The sequence below is a fragment of the Phragmites australis genome, chromosome 8 (genome assembly GCF_958298935.1).
Source record: "Phragmites australis chromosome 8, lpPhrAust1.1, whole genome shotgun sequence".
NCBI lineage: Eukaryota > Viridiplantae > Streptophyta > Magnoliopsida > Poales > Poaceae > Phragmites > Phragmites australis.
In genome coordinates, this window is record NC_084928.1 from 29,432,346 (window position 1) to 29,446,941 (window position 14,596).

A 14,596-nucleotide genomic window follows, 5' to 3' on the forward strand; every position below is an offset into this window, starting at 1 on the left:
CACGCGTAGGGTGTTCAGCAACGAAGATAACTATTGCGCTTTTGCGGCAATGAGCGACCGATTTACGAGCAAACCAGTAAAGGATAACTAACCCGACAAGCAGCAATTGAGAAACCCAGTCTGGCACTGCGGCGACGGATCTTTGTTAGCAAATCGCACCCGGGAGGGACCCCGTCAGGGCATGATTAGCTGGTAGCTTGTCCTTGGTCGTCGAGATCAAGAATGAGTAGCAGTAGGAGGAGGAAGAATGAGGAATATGACTACAAGAGCTAGGCAAAAGAAAAAAGATAATGTAAATTATGTTTAATCGATTGGTTGATATCCTCAATCGGTCATGACCCTCTCATATTTAAAGGGCAGCAGATCTTAGCCGTAAGAGATCATAACTCCTTATTCAAATCGAACAAGACTTACAGATATAATTTGACTATACCTACCTGATCTCCAAACTTTCTATAACAAACATATATTTTCTATTTGAACACGTAAAACTCCCATATATCTACCCGAATACGCTTTAATGTAGTTCGGTCTTCTTAGATTCGACAAACTCTTCTATCTGTCCGGAGACTAACTGTAGGAACAAACTATGATCACTGGTCGCCTGTTCATTGGTCATGACCACTGAACATGTTCACTGGTCTTAATCACTATTCACTTGTCTGAAAGTACTGTTCAGTGATCGGATGTCACTGTTCATCTGGTGTGGTACCGTTCACTAGTCGGAGGCTACTGTTCACCTGATCGTGGGTACTGTTCACTGGTCATGTACTGTGCGCTGATCGTAAGTATTGTTTACCGGTCAACCATAAAATTTCCAGAACCAAAATTCTTCACATGCCCTCCTGTTTTTTGGTAAACCTTGCGTACCGAAAACACTTTCATGTGCAATAATCATGAACAACGTATTATCTATTTCCAGCCATCACTTAGGACGATGATAAATGATATGTTGGCTATGTATACTCTTAGGGCGATGATAAATAAATATCAGTCATATCTCTTATTCTTTCCTAATAATGCTTCTAATACGGTCGTAAGAGCCGATCCTATGTACCTTGCCTTGGCAATACCTGACTAAACTATAAAGATTCATAAAATGGCATCCAAGGATCACACCAAAACCAAGGAGAATAATCAAACATACCTGGACATAGTTTCCACGATGAGGACATCGGTGGAACAGGCAATGAACACAGATGATGTGGCTACCAAAGATTTGGATGATCATGTGCAAACATGTGATTTTGTGGTTATTTCTTGGATTCCTTCGCCTTCAATTTTACCTCCAGTGTAGTTCTAGCAATGGATGCTTGAACACTACCTTTTATCTGAACTTGTGTGCTACCTTTAGGAACCCACATCTTCTTCTTGTAACTAACCACATCAAGGCCATTCTTTCAATTAGTCACATCAATTTTCTTCTCACTTTCTTGCTTTGAACCTGAACTAGAACACATGTATTCGGCTGCATCATTTACCATTGAGCTGCTGGACCTTTCCTTTTTGCTAAGGCTGACATCAATAATTCTTCTTCTATGTGTTGCTTTTCCTTGTCGCATACTAATGCAGGAGCCCGAACCAGATGTGTTTTTGGCTTGATCACATGAAGCATGTGCATGTTTATCAGTTACCGACATAGCTCTTTCAAATGAATTCACACTTATCAGCTCCTTGAGAATAATAGTCAGCTTCTCATCTCTTGAAGGAAAACTCGAACTCTTATCCTTGTTACCATCTCTTTTAACACGATAAACTTGTTTGATCACTTTCCTCTTCCTTTGATCTCCGGACCGATTCCTTTGATCAAAACAGTCATCTCTAGGATGAGATAGCCTATCAAACACTTGTGACCTAGGTGTTGTTAGTCATAGATGGAATGACTCAAAAGGCATCGGAGGTGACGTCCATGGACCATACCAGCCCTACGGTGAACAAGGAGAAAATATCATAGGAAGTGGCCTCCACAGCATGGGCATTGGTGACCCAAAAGGAGGATACGGCGTTGCTGCATGAAATCCTTCCCATCGCCGATCTCGACCACCAAACTCATATTTTGGTGGTGCTCTTGGCTGCTTAAAATTATCAAACCGACCAGCAGCATTCGGACCAGCTTTTTTCCTCTCATACTTGGCCAGAAGTTGTTTGAATGTCACATTCGCCTTTGCATTTGGCATAGCTCTAGTAGTTCATGCTTGAACCTTAACCTTAGCTTTAACATTCATACTACCTTTAGAGATTCAAACCATCTTCTTATTGTTGCCTATAATATTACTAGCTTTACTAGTTCTATTATTATTAATCTTGCTAACTATTACGACCTTCTTACCTTTTGTTGTATCAGCCTGTTTTGGCCGAATCAATATTTTCTTGTTTTCACTACTAGACATACTTACAGGGAGAGATTGCTTATCTACTTTATGCCCCCCTGTCTCTAGATGATTTGCAAACTTCAATCGACCTTCACTAATAGCCGATTGTACTTGCCGGCAAAAAATATTGTAATTATTAGTAGTATGAGTAAATAAATTATGCCATTTGCAATATGTACGATGTCCTAATTCTTCACATGAAGGTACAACATGATGACCAAGTAATCTAATATGTTTCTCTTGTAATAAACTATCAAAAATTTGGTCACACATGTTAAAATCAAATGTACTGTTTTTCTTTCTTAGCCGATTCTTTTGTCGAGATGGTTTCAAAGCTAAACAAATAAATGGTTCAGATTTAATATTAATCCACTCGGCTACACATTTACTTGTATTCATCTTGTCCGATATCAGCCTCGGCCTTGTATCTCTAAATCCAAAATAATCACAAAACTTATGCTCCATTTATGATCAAGTATAGAACAAGTAAAGTAATCAATATAAATATATTGTCTAGCAAAGATGATGATGGGAATAATCCTAACTTGAATGTATTAGCATTATCGGCCTTTCTATATGACATAATAACTTGGCCGACGAATCCCCTAGTGATTCTACTATTTTTACCCGTGAATTTTGCAAGTTCCTGCACTTTAAAACCCTGCGAGTATGGAACCATATTACTATGATCACTAATCAACCATTGGTATGCAATAGTAATCAGCCTTTTGATATTCATACTTGAACCTAATTATTTGCTTACATTATCCTCTTTACCCAATATTTTAGAATCATAAAACATAGAGTCTATAATATCATATTGAGAAGCAGATAACATAATTTCATATCGTACCACTTTTAGATGGGATATCAGATTGGGAAGCAGATAACGTAATTTCATATTGTATGCCCAATATAGCTGCTTCTTACATTTTGTATAATATATTCTATCTACTCAAAAAATGTGAAATCACTTGTATTTGTAGTCATATCGTTACATTCTAATGGCATTCATTAGTTTCTGATTAATCTAGCAAGCCATTCTTTTACACTACTATAGAAAACTCTATCACTACCGGCTCTAAAGTGGTATTCACTGCTATTTTTAGTGCTAACAGTGGGCAACAGACAGTGATAGTCTGTCGGTCTAGACACCGACCGTGAAAGATTTATCACTACTGGTTGAAGGCTTCAGCCAGTAATGATACAGTCTACTCCGGATTCATTTTTTGGGCTGGAAAAACTAAAAAAATAAAAAAAATTACACTCGAGAAACCACACACCCGCGCAAGTCAAAAGTCACGTAATTTTTCGCGTGAAATACGTGCGCGTGCAGTTCATGGCACTCAAACCTGAGACCTCTCAGGTCACGTGATACACATTTACCATCCTACCATAGAAGTACTTGTGATAACAATAGCACATGCAATCTTTTTTATCTCTTCTGTCTGAAACTTTAAATGATTATTTGGATATCTAAATGACTTCAAATAAAAAAAAATCAACTACAAAGTTGTAGATCTCATCTAGGGCTACAATTTCATATAAATTTTGTCCTTATCCAACTTCGTATGAAAAGTTATAATTTTTTTAAGATAAGTTGTCATCTATTATCACTACCAGCTCGTGTTATGAACCAGCAGTGATACCTGACCAGGCACTATTCTTCTGACCAGTCACTGCTCACCTGTTATCACTGCCAGTTCATAAACTACGATGATTGTTTCTTCCTGTGCAGCTTTTAAGCTGACAGTGATATCCCATCAGTGTCGGCCCATTAGAAACCGATAGTGTTGGACCGGTATATCAAGCCAATTCTATAGTAGTGTTAGGTGCATCCCTTTGACAGCAATTGAGAGCCCATCATTTACTTATGTTCATTTGAGATATCATGATTTGTTGACAGCTTCTCTTTTTTTATTGATTTAGTAAAATGATATTGTAGTTAACTGTGCTTAGCAAACTACAAGACCACAAATTGTCTCATTATTGAGTGACCACATTAATCAAAGGTTGTAAATAGTTGTCATATATAGTAAGCAGCATCTTGCTTGGGTGGATATTTGAATAATCAAGATGTGGGTAAAAAGAACATGATTAATCAGGGATGTAATCACTCTTTGATCTTAATATAATCCAGTCATATTCAAAAAAACCATCAAGATTGTTCTCTCTTTTCATTTTAGCATCAATTATTGGTTCAATTTTTAATCTAAAATGGGACACATGGTTTGGATATGTGATATTAGACTCTAAATATGGGCATGATATTGATCAGCTGGGCCTCATGACACCAAAGTACGGTAGCTGGGCATTTGGCGATTACAAGGGTGAGCCGCTTCACAGGGGGGGGGGGGGGGGCGGCGCGAGCACCAAGATGAGCTTTGTTGGATGCTATAGTGTAGTGTCACTATTTGAGGTAGTGGTATTATCGACCTCACAAATGGTGGGAATGGACGGGAAATGTTTAGTGAGTTGTTTGTAGCTCTTCATACTTAAGTCTCTATTTTGATATATGATGACTGAATGCTCATTTTCCACTTCAGATAGTTAATTAATTTTCGAGACTAATGCAAATATAAATAGTTGTGTGTTGAGCAGCAGGATATTTTCCTTCTTTGTGCTGAGTGAACCATCAGTGAGGCTTAAATTCTTGGTGCAATGTAAACAACACCTATAACTCAAAACTTTCATCATCCATGAGCCTTCTCACGGGGAGATATTGATGTTTTCCTATATGGTATGTATGCTGTGAAGAATAACACACCTATAATTTTAAGATTGATCTTTATATTGCTATTTGATCCGATGGTAGGTAAAATTATATGGATACCATCACAAAAGTGCCTATATTGGAAAATAATATCGGCTGTGAGGATGACATATGAGCCCAGGTCACATATCATCCTCACACCGATGATATTTTTTAACTTTTACGATTTTTATGATGATATCTAGCAAATTGCCTTCTTATGCGATTGATCTTTGTTTGTATGATTCTATTTTCCTATAACCGACTTATCGAGTAAACAAATTGCCATATGAAACTTTGTAATTTTCACAATTTTAAACATATATGAAACTTCGTAAATTTCAAATGCATATTTACTATTATCTTAAGTGATACAATGCAAATTGATATAGTTGACATTAAAATATATATGACACTGACATTATTTGTACTTTGGCTTTTGTGTTGAAATATCCATATTATAAAATACTTATGAATTGTATAAATCACATTCCATGATGAGATTGATCATGTGTGAAAAACGCCGTTTTATCATCTACTTTTTAATCCTATTGTAGAGCATGGGTATTATTAGAAGAATTAAGTATCAACTAGATAATGATATGGCAGAATATATATTGGGAAAAACATGCATCAAATGTGCATGGTTACTAGCATAAACATGGAGATTGCTGTGAACCTTGCCGAAATACAGGAACCTAGGATAAACTTGTTTTATTTTCACGTGCACGTATTACTGAAAGCTTTGGCTCACATTATAACATTATCAATTTTATTTTGATAGACATGTGGATTCCACGTACACGCTTACTAGTAATGAACTAATTAGTGATCCAAAACTACCTATTGAGTACTCACTTCCATCTCTACTAAATTCCCATCGAAAGTACTTTCATATCACTAACAACGAGAACCGGAGCCAAGGCCCGGCGACTTAGGCCGCTACCCGAGCTCCACCTCAACCCACCATGGAGAATGTATGGAGTCCAACAGTTGAGAATTGTTAGTGGGTCAAGCAAATCCGTCAAGTCCAGCAAGCAGTATGGCAAAGCCACAAAGGGCAAACCGATGCTCCAAGTCAGTTGTCCAACCTGCGCTCCTGCAACACTCCAAGTCTCTAAAATTACTCATTCGTATTCGGTGTTGCTCCGCCGTCGCCGACCTGCTGAGCGCCATCCGGCCGTCCTCGTAGGCAAGAAGTCGAAGTTGGTCCTCATCAGCGCCTAGATCCACACCATCACCACCAGCATCATCGTGCGCCCATGTCAGAGCTCCGAGCCCGTGTTGGCATGGGGAGAGCTGGGCAGACCGCAGATGGCATCAAGTCTTTCGCGACCACCGCTGTGCCAGCGACCGAGGTGGCTCACTGAGGGCAATTTCAGTGAGAAGTGAGAAAAATGTTAGTAATGATGGTCAATTAGCGGCTCATGAGTCATTTTTAGTCCAGTATTAGTGCAGCCACTAGGAGCTGAATATAAACTGTTTTTTCCCCTTAAAATGAATCATTGTGGTTCAGTTTTAATTCAATTTGGAAACAGCTTATTTTTTTCGCTAACCTATAGATAGAAAAAGTAAGGGATGGCCAATTTCCAGTTCTGTTGCTTTCGTTCGCGAAACCAGCTGGTGAATGGCTCACTCTCATCTGTTGCCTTTCGCGATCACACACGACGGAAGCTTCATTGCTCGCTCCCCTGTCCTTCCACTCGCCACCAAAGAGGTTGGCGTCAACACGGTTGCAACTCGCAACCACCACTCTCTCATACATAGCAAACGTGCACTGCTATCGCCCCATCTCTGAATGTATAATACACGAACGAATCAGAGCAAACGTATCATCGTATCCATCCATCTCGTAGCGGTAGCTTCCCATTTCGCTTCGTGCTCTAGCCTAGTCTAGCTTGCTGGCGCCGCGGGGCGGGCGACGACGAGTTGTCTCGCGCTCGTGCGGCTCTGCTCCGCGAAAACAATGCGCACCGGCGTGTGAAGCTTAAAATAGAAGCAAATTTTATAAACTTTATCTTATAAAAATTTTCTTTCATGTGATAACATATATTTATTTATTCTCTCTTATTTTCAGCTTAGCTATTGAATCATAAGATGGATGGTATAAATGTGACTTCACGAGAATATTTCTGAACAGGTCTATAGAATTTGCTTTCGCATAAAACGCCGAGGAGATCTCACCAAGCTCGATCGGAATCGTCGCATGTACAGTGCACGCGTCCAAACTGTTGTAATCCACATGGCCTCACCGGTAGTAAATATAACTCTGCACATATTTACACATGCATTGACTATTTCAATCATCCATCATTTCATTTAATATCTATCTATTATTTGATTCTCTCATCTACTAAGTTTTTATTTTATCATCTAGCATAAATTTTAATACAAATAAACGATCTTGATAAAACATGTGTCTACATGTCCTGCTGTAAATTTTCCATCCGGTCACCATAGCCCATGCATACGCATATCCGGCAACCAGCAACCCGTGCTTTCCATTGTGGCTGTTATCTCGAACAGCAAGAACCGGCGCTCGGATGCTGATCCACGGACTCCCCCAAAACGCACATCTCTTCCTGTTTCCGTTTCTACGCGTCGACTGTCGACGGTTCCTGCATGTTAGATCGGGAGGAGCACGACGACATGACCATAAAAACGCTGGAACGGTCGTCCACGGTCGTCGTCGGGTCGACGTGCCATTAGGGATGGCATTAGCGAAACAGGAACCTGATGTGTCAAGTCTCGAAAAGAAGGGAGCCGGGGCTGCTGCCGAGCCGACAAAATTTAAGAAGGGGTTGAGCTGCTGATTCGCCACTTAATTGGGCGGCCTGGGCGCCGGTACCCATGCTTTTCAGCATAACTGCTCTCCTCCCCTGAAGCTGATCACGCAGCGTCAGGTTGTTGAGGAGAGGGTTGTTGCTTGGTGCCACCGTTCAGCAAATTTTCAGAGGCCTGCAGTACATAGATTCATGGAAGAACGTCCTCACTAGCTTGCATCTGTTGTACCTTCAACCTTCTGATGAAAGATTGGAAATTCAGCGGGCTGAAAACGAAATCCGAGCTGGAAAAGTTCTGCATGCATTTGAGAGCCTGAGCAGAATCTGATTACTACCTGTTTGATTCACGAGTCTCAAACTGCAACAACTTACCAAACGAACTGTTGTGAATTGATATCCTCTTTCCTCTAGACCTATGTAAAGCCATCGAACTTCTCCGAATCCGTTGGAAACATGGAGCATTGTCAGAGCAGAACAGAGGTTCAGAACTCTGCCGGCAACTTGAGTCGACGAGGCAAGAGAGAGCATCGGGAAGAAAGAGATGTCCAACTAGACCACTTCAATTCTCATCTAGATCACCGGAAGGTTTCCACGCTTGAAGGTTACATTTACTTAGGACGGCAGGAGTACCAGATAACCACTTGAACAGCTTAATTCCTGGTTTAGCCCCATGGAATGGAATCTCCCAAGTTTCATGGACATGCAAGAACATAGGGCACAATATCTTCCCGTCATCGGTCGCCTATTTAGGTGAAATATATTGGAAGAGCGAGATGATGCTACGGATTTAGATGTCTATTTAGCACACATTGTCTTCATCATTGTATTAGAAGAAAATTATACTTCATCAATTCAAAAATATAAAACATATTTTATTTTAAAAAATCATCAAAAGTAAACTTTGATCGTTAATTCCTCTTATAATATGCTTTCAATTACTAGAAAATCAATATCATATTAAAAATACTTTAAAATATAAATCTATTAAACAAAATTTATATACTAAATATGTATATAATTTAACTAATTATCAATTAATACTTATAATGTCTAATTTTTTCAAGACAAAAAACGCTTTACATTCTAGAACGAGGGAATATCATTCATACTTCTTGCATATAGTACAAGAGTCATGTCCTCTTCATCTGACTCGTAAACTGGCACGGCATGATGGCCGTTCAATAAAAACGAATGTTGAAAAGTTAGGTCTGTTTGGAACTCGTATTCCCATAAAAATCATCTACTAGGATTCCTAGTTGCAGACCGAATCTGTAGAGACATAAAGTCAATTTCTCACCTCTCGTACGAACCGCTTGAGTTTCGTCAGTATATTCCTCGTGTTTCCCATCCGTCCGATTTTCCCAATAGAGGGAGCCAAGAGCAGAGCAGAGCAGGGGCAGAAGCGTCACCGTGCCCCCGGACGCCAGGTTTTAAAAAGTCGCGGTGGCCAATGCCCGGTGCCTGCGGAGAAAGAGAGGTCTCGCCCGGCCCCAACCCCGCCCCCACCCCCAACCCAGCCAGCGCCACCGAAGTCGCAAAAACACCACCCGCGAGAAGCCTCTCTCTCCCTCTCACCACCCGTGACTTCAATTCCTCTGGAATCAGAGCATCTCAATTGCCCGCGACCGAGGAGCCTCTCTCTCCCTCTCTCCCATCGGCGCCAATGGACGCGTCGTGAGCACACGGTTGGAAGCAGCAAGCCGCAGGAGCCTCCCTTCCCGTCGCCCCCGCCTTCGCGGAAGGTACGTTGCCTTGCCCCGGCTCGCGCCGCATTCCGTGTCTGTTTCTCCTGAGATATTGCGGGTGGGTTCTTGGCTGGATTGCTGGGGCGCAAGCGCATGTGGCGAATCCACCGGTTGAGCTATTTCTGGGCGCTTCGTTGTTCTGTGGGGTAGCGGACGGACCGTGACAGCTGGGCAACCGCGGGAATTCAGTATCTTTGAGCCGGTTGGATCTCGAATTCAGGAAAGCTTGCTCCTTTTCCTTTTGGGTTCCTGCCGCTTCTTTTCTTGGTCTTTCTCTCTCTATTCCTTGTAGTCCTGGTAAGTTTTTGTTTCTTTGTCCCGTTTGCCGTATTTGGGTGGCTTGGTTTGACTGTCCTTTTGTCCCCGTTGCTTCCTCGCAATCTCCGGGTGCTTGTCCGCCTGATGCTCCTGTACTGTTAAGCAAATTTTGCTTTCTTGGGTTGCTAAAATTGGGTCAAAGATGTTCTTTTTTCATTTTGATTTTGTGGTTCGTGTTGATGACTTGAAGCTAATGTTGCTCTCTTGTGGATTCTGGTTGGGATCCCCAATTCAGGCGCCATTTGATTTGATTTGGCGCGGAAATCCTAGTCCGTACCTCCCATGGGTGTCTCCATCGCCGCCTCCGCCTTCTTCCCGGGGTCGCCTGCGCCGGCGCCGGTCGCGCCCAAGAACGCCCTCGGGGAGCGCCCGGACAGCCTGGACGTCCGCGGCGTTGCCGCGAAGCCGGGTTCCTCGTCGGGTACTCTCAGGGCAGGCAAGACACGCGCTCACGCCGCCGTCCCCAAGATGAACGGCGGCAAGTCGACGGTGGCGGATGGGGAGCACGAAACCGTGCCCTCCTCGGTGCCGAGGACGTTCTACAATCAGCTCCCCGACTGGAGCATGCTCCTCGCGGCCATCACGACCATCTTCTTGGCCGCCGAGAAGCAGTGGACGCTGCTCGACTGGAAGCCCAAGCGGCCTGACATGCTCAGCGAAACGTTTGGCTTTGGCCGGATCATACATGACGGGTTCATGTTCAGGCAGAACTTCTCCATTAGGTCCTATGAGATTGGGGCCGATAGGACGGCGTCTATAGAGACGCTGATGAACCATTTGCAGGTGATAATTTGTTATTTTCATGTGTGAGATTGTTGTGGTTGAGTATTGGGCGATGAAATAGTTTGGATTTGATACAGGAAACTGCTCTTAATCATGTGAAGACCGCCGGGCTGCTAGGTGATGGTTTTGGCTCCACACCAGAGATGAGTAAACGAGACTTGTTCTGGGTGGTTAGCCAAATGCAGGCCATCGTCGAGCGTTATCCATGCTGGTAAGATTCGCAGAATTGCATGTTCTTGCTTGAAATAAGTTGTACCCCCTAGCTTTTGACATCGTGTGGTTATTCTCTGAGACATGCTAACAGATGGAGGCATAGAAGTGTGTTCGATTAATGATTTAAGTTTTGTTTTCTCTGTGCTGTTTAGTCTGGCAGTCACAGCCCACAATATGTGTTACAGTAGTCATGGGGCATTGAGTAATTAGTTGAATGGAGTTTTCAGGTTGTTTGACAATAAATGTGAAAGGAAAGTGCCATGGTTGTTTTGCACTCTGGTTGACAACAATTATTGGAGGAGCGTATATGTCACTATGTGTAGTTTGCAGACTTACAGTAATTGATACAGATATTATAAAGTTTTGCTTCTGTGAACCTCATAATATATTTTCTTATGTTTGCTAACAGGTGTTGTAAAGTTTTGCTTTTGTGAACTGATGGTGGCACCTAGCCGTCTGGGTTCTACCATTATGTGTTCTGAGTTTGCTCTTCTATTCTGCTGCAGGGGTGATACTGTTGAAGTAGATACATGGGTTGGTGCTCATGGTAAAAATGGAATGCGTCGAGATTGGCATTTACGTGATTCTATGACAGGCCACACGATATTGAAGGCAACAAGGTTCAAATCTCAGCCACTCGGATATATATACCACTAATCACAAAACTTTATTAGCACTTTATGTCTAGCTGCTTACCTCTGCCATGTTATGGTTAACCTATGTACGCTGCATTTATTCCTTTTCTGCTCAAAATGTTCTGTGACTTGAGTTACACCGACATTCTATTGCATATTTGTTCTAATTTTTGTCTGAATATGCAGTAAATGGGTTATGATGAACAAGCTTACTAGGAAGCTTGCAAGAATTCCAGATGAAGTACGGACCGAAATAGAGCCATACTTCTTTGAGCGCACTGCTATTGTTGATGAAGACAACCGAAAACTTCCAAAATTTCCAGAGGATCAAAGCGCTACTGCAGCCAAATATATGAGGACAGGCCTGACTGTAAGTTATTTGAATTAATATTTAAATTGCAAGTCTATTCATCGTGGTTGTTTTTCTCTTTTGCTATATTTTATGTTTTGCTTCCTGTTTTATGCAGCCTCGGTGGGCCGATCTTGATATAAATCAGCATGTCAATAATGTTAAATACATTGGGTGGATTCTTGAGGTAATGTTCTTTACGATGATGTGCATCTTTATTGTACCTATTAGCATTTCTTGTTGAGAGACGTCAATAAACAAATTTGCATCTTAAATAGATATCCTGGCAGGCTGCCACATTCATGACTACTTAATTTTTTTAGTGTTTGTTCTATATTTATTATTTAGACTATTTTCTCCATATTCAAGCATGTTACTTTAACAAGAATCGCGATTGATTTATCTTTTATCCCTCTGAATGGTCCATTGATGTCGCCTAATGTGTTTTGTTGGGTATTCTCTGGCATTTTTTTGGCAACTGGCAGCTCTTACCTTTTGCATTTGGATCGTAGATGTGGTAAAATGATCATTTGCTATGTCCTATCCCGTATGTTTCTGTTGCTACAACTTCAGTAGCTAACTGTTTGCAGAAGTTGATGACCATTGGAATGTTAGGTGCCTTTTTTTTTTTTGGGGGGGGGGGGGGCTCAAAATCATGTCATTGAAAAATGATTAGGTGCCTGGCCACTTATCTATTCCTCATATAAGCAAATTCAATTGCCATCTCTCAAAATATAGTATTTAGGAGATATCTTTTTTGTTTAATTTATTTAGGAGATATTTGTGCTGCACAAGTTGGACAAGGAATGCATCTCCTGAGAGATTTAACTTTGTTTGGTTGGTCACCTAGGAACCTACCAATGTCACTGACTTGTGTTGCTTTCGTACAAGAGCAACCTGTATACAAGTCAATTTATTCTTTCCTTTCTTCACACTGAAAAAATTATGAGTAAAGATAATAGTTGTTTGCTTGATTGATGATATGCCATGTGTTGTTGGCTGGTCAATCATGCATTTATTGGTGGGTTACAAATTCAGAGACAAAGAGTTATCATTTGGTTTTCCTTCCTACTTAATAATTGGCGGTGCTTCTACCCTGTATTAAGGAAAAAAAGAGTTACTTTTTGGTCAAGTGATTTGAAACCCAAACAGGATTGGAAAGAAACCAAAAATATGAGACAGTTTATCATATCAGCGAGTGCCTAGCATACAAAGATTTTCAACTACATCTGCATCTTAACCTTAAATTCACCTTTTTCCTCAGAGTGCACCCATCTCCATTCTTGAGAATCATGAATTGGCGAGCATTGTGCTAGATTACAAAAGGGAATGTGGCCGGGATAGTGTGCTGCAGTCACACACCACCGTGCACACTGATTGCAGTAGTGAGTCTGGAGAAACAACCTTGCACTGTGAGCATCTGCTGAGCCTTGAATCAGGCCCGACCATTGTGAAGGCCCGGACCATGTGGAGGCCGAAGGGAACCAAGGCCCAAGAAACAGTGGCTTCATCTTCATTGTGAAGCATGTGAGGTGTTCGAAACGGTGATTTTGGCAGCAAACAATTTGGTAAAATCAGAATGGTTACTGGTGTCCTCTACTGGAAGCACACATGTCATACATGGATGCTATGTTATAATCTCGTAACATCGCGAGACCTAAGCTAATCTAAATATACAGTGTGTTTGAAAATGGAGATCTAAGGGGAGAACAATGGAGGAGACGAGAAGTGGGGATGGAAGATGAAGGCGGCCTCCTGTGCATGTTTTGTTGTTTCAATTTTTCCTTTCATTTCTTCTTCTTTCGTATGAGAAAATCTCCTGTGTGACAAATGGGTGTTGTAAGTATTGATTTGTAGCTACTGCTGTATGATGGGGAGTGAATGCTTCCCATACATGTTCGTTCTGGGGCTATGTCCATATGTTATAAGCCCCCTGAAAGCAGGTTGTCTCAGCCATACTGTTAAAGAATTTTAAACTCGTATATTGTATTGATTAGGTTTAATTTGATATTCTTATCCTGGTAGCTAAAGCGTGTTGAAGCTTCAGATCTGGGTCTTACGCTGGCCAATCTTGAAATGGTGCAGCATATGAGTTACCTTGCTTTGAAGTAGACAGGTTGACGTGAGCAATGACAGTTTCATATCTCCATCATGTTTTCTAGAGTTTAGTGCTTCATGCTCTCTTCAAGGCCGCCGTCTACGTGCACCTTGACAGCAGTGACCGTGCCCTCTTCTGGTTGGGCAACTAGCTTGGTCGGAAATCAATCCAAGCCCTCGTGCCTGCGCTATGCACGTTGGTCACCACCCACGTTGTTCGAACTCGACGGTCGCGGGCGGTGGATTCGGGACATCCAAGGGGTGCTACCATTGCAAGCTCTCGTGGAATACGTCTTGCTCTGGTCACGCCTCTCGAAAGTCCACTTGGACGAGCAAAGGGACGACGCCTACATTTGGCGATGGACTGCGGACGAGAGCTACTCAGAGCGGTCGGCCTACAATGTTTTTCACCAAGGTGTTGTTCTATTCCAAGGTGCCGAAAGGATTTGGAAGACATGGGCGCCGCTGAAGGTTAAGTTTTTCACCTTGCTCACATCTCGACAGCACATTTGGACGGCGGACAGGCGTCTGACACACAGTCTCGATGCA

General features: G+C 41.9%; 1 protein-coding gene across 1 annotated transcript; it reads left to right on the forward strand.

Annotated features, from left to right (window-relative positions):
- The first annotated feature begins 9,360 nt into the window (after positions 1-9,360).
- On the forward strand, positions 9,361-13,958 carry LOC133926951 (palmitoyl-acyl carrier protein thioesterase, chloroplastic-like). The gene is made up of 7 exons (XM_062373136.1): positions 9,361-9,649; positions 10,206-10,753; positions 10,831-10,964; positions 11,473-11,586; positions 11,788-11,971; positions 12,069-12,137; positions 13,215-13,958. The coding sequence occupies exons 2-7, from the start codon at positions 10,253-10,255 to the stop codon at positions 13,470-13,472; spliced, it is 1,260 nt and encodes a 419-aa protein (XP_062229120.1). The 5' UTR covers positions 9,361-9,649; positions 10,206-10,252; the 3' UTR covers positions 13,473-13,958.
- Positions 13,959-14,596: the final 638 nt, after the last annotated feature.

Excerpts from the sequence above, each read along its gene's own strand:
- LOC133926951 (XM_062373136.1), top strand. The coding sequence starts at position 10,253 with ATGGGTGTCTCCATCGCCGCCTCCGCCTTCTTCCCGGGGTCGCCTGCG. Across the intron at positions 10,965-11,472 it reads GTCGAGCGTTATCCATGCTG|GGGTGATACTGTTGAAGTAG; the intron begins GTAAGATTCGCA and ends ATTCTGCTGCAG. Across the intron at positions 12,138-13,214 it reads ACATTGGGTGGATTCTTGAG|AGTGCACCCATCTCCATTCT; the intron begins GTAATGTTCTTT and ends CTTTTTCCTCAG.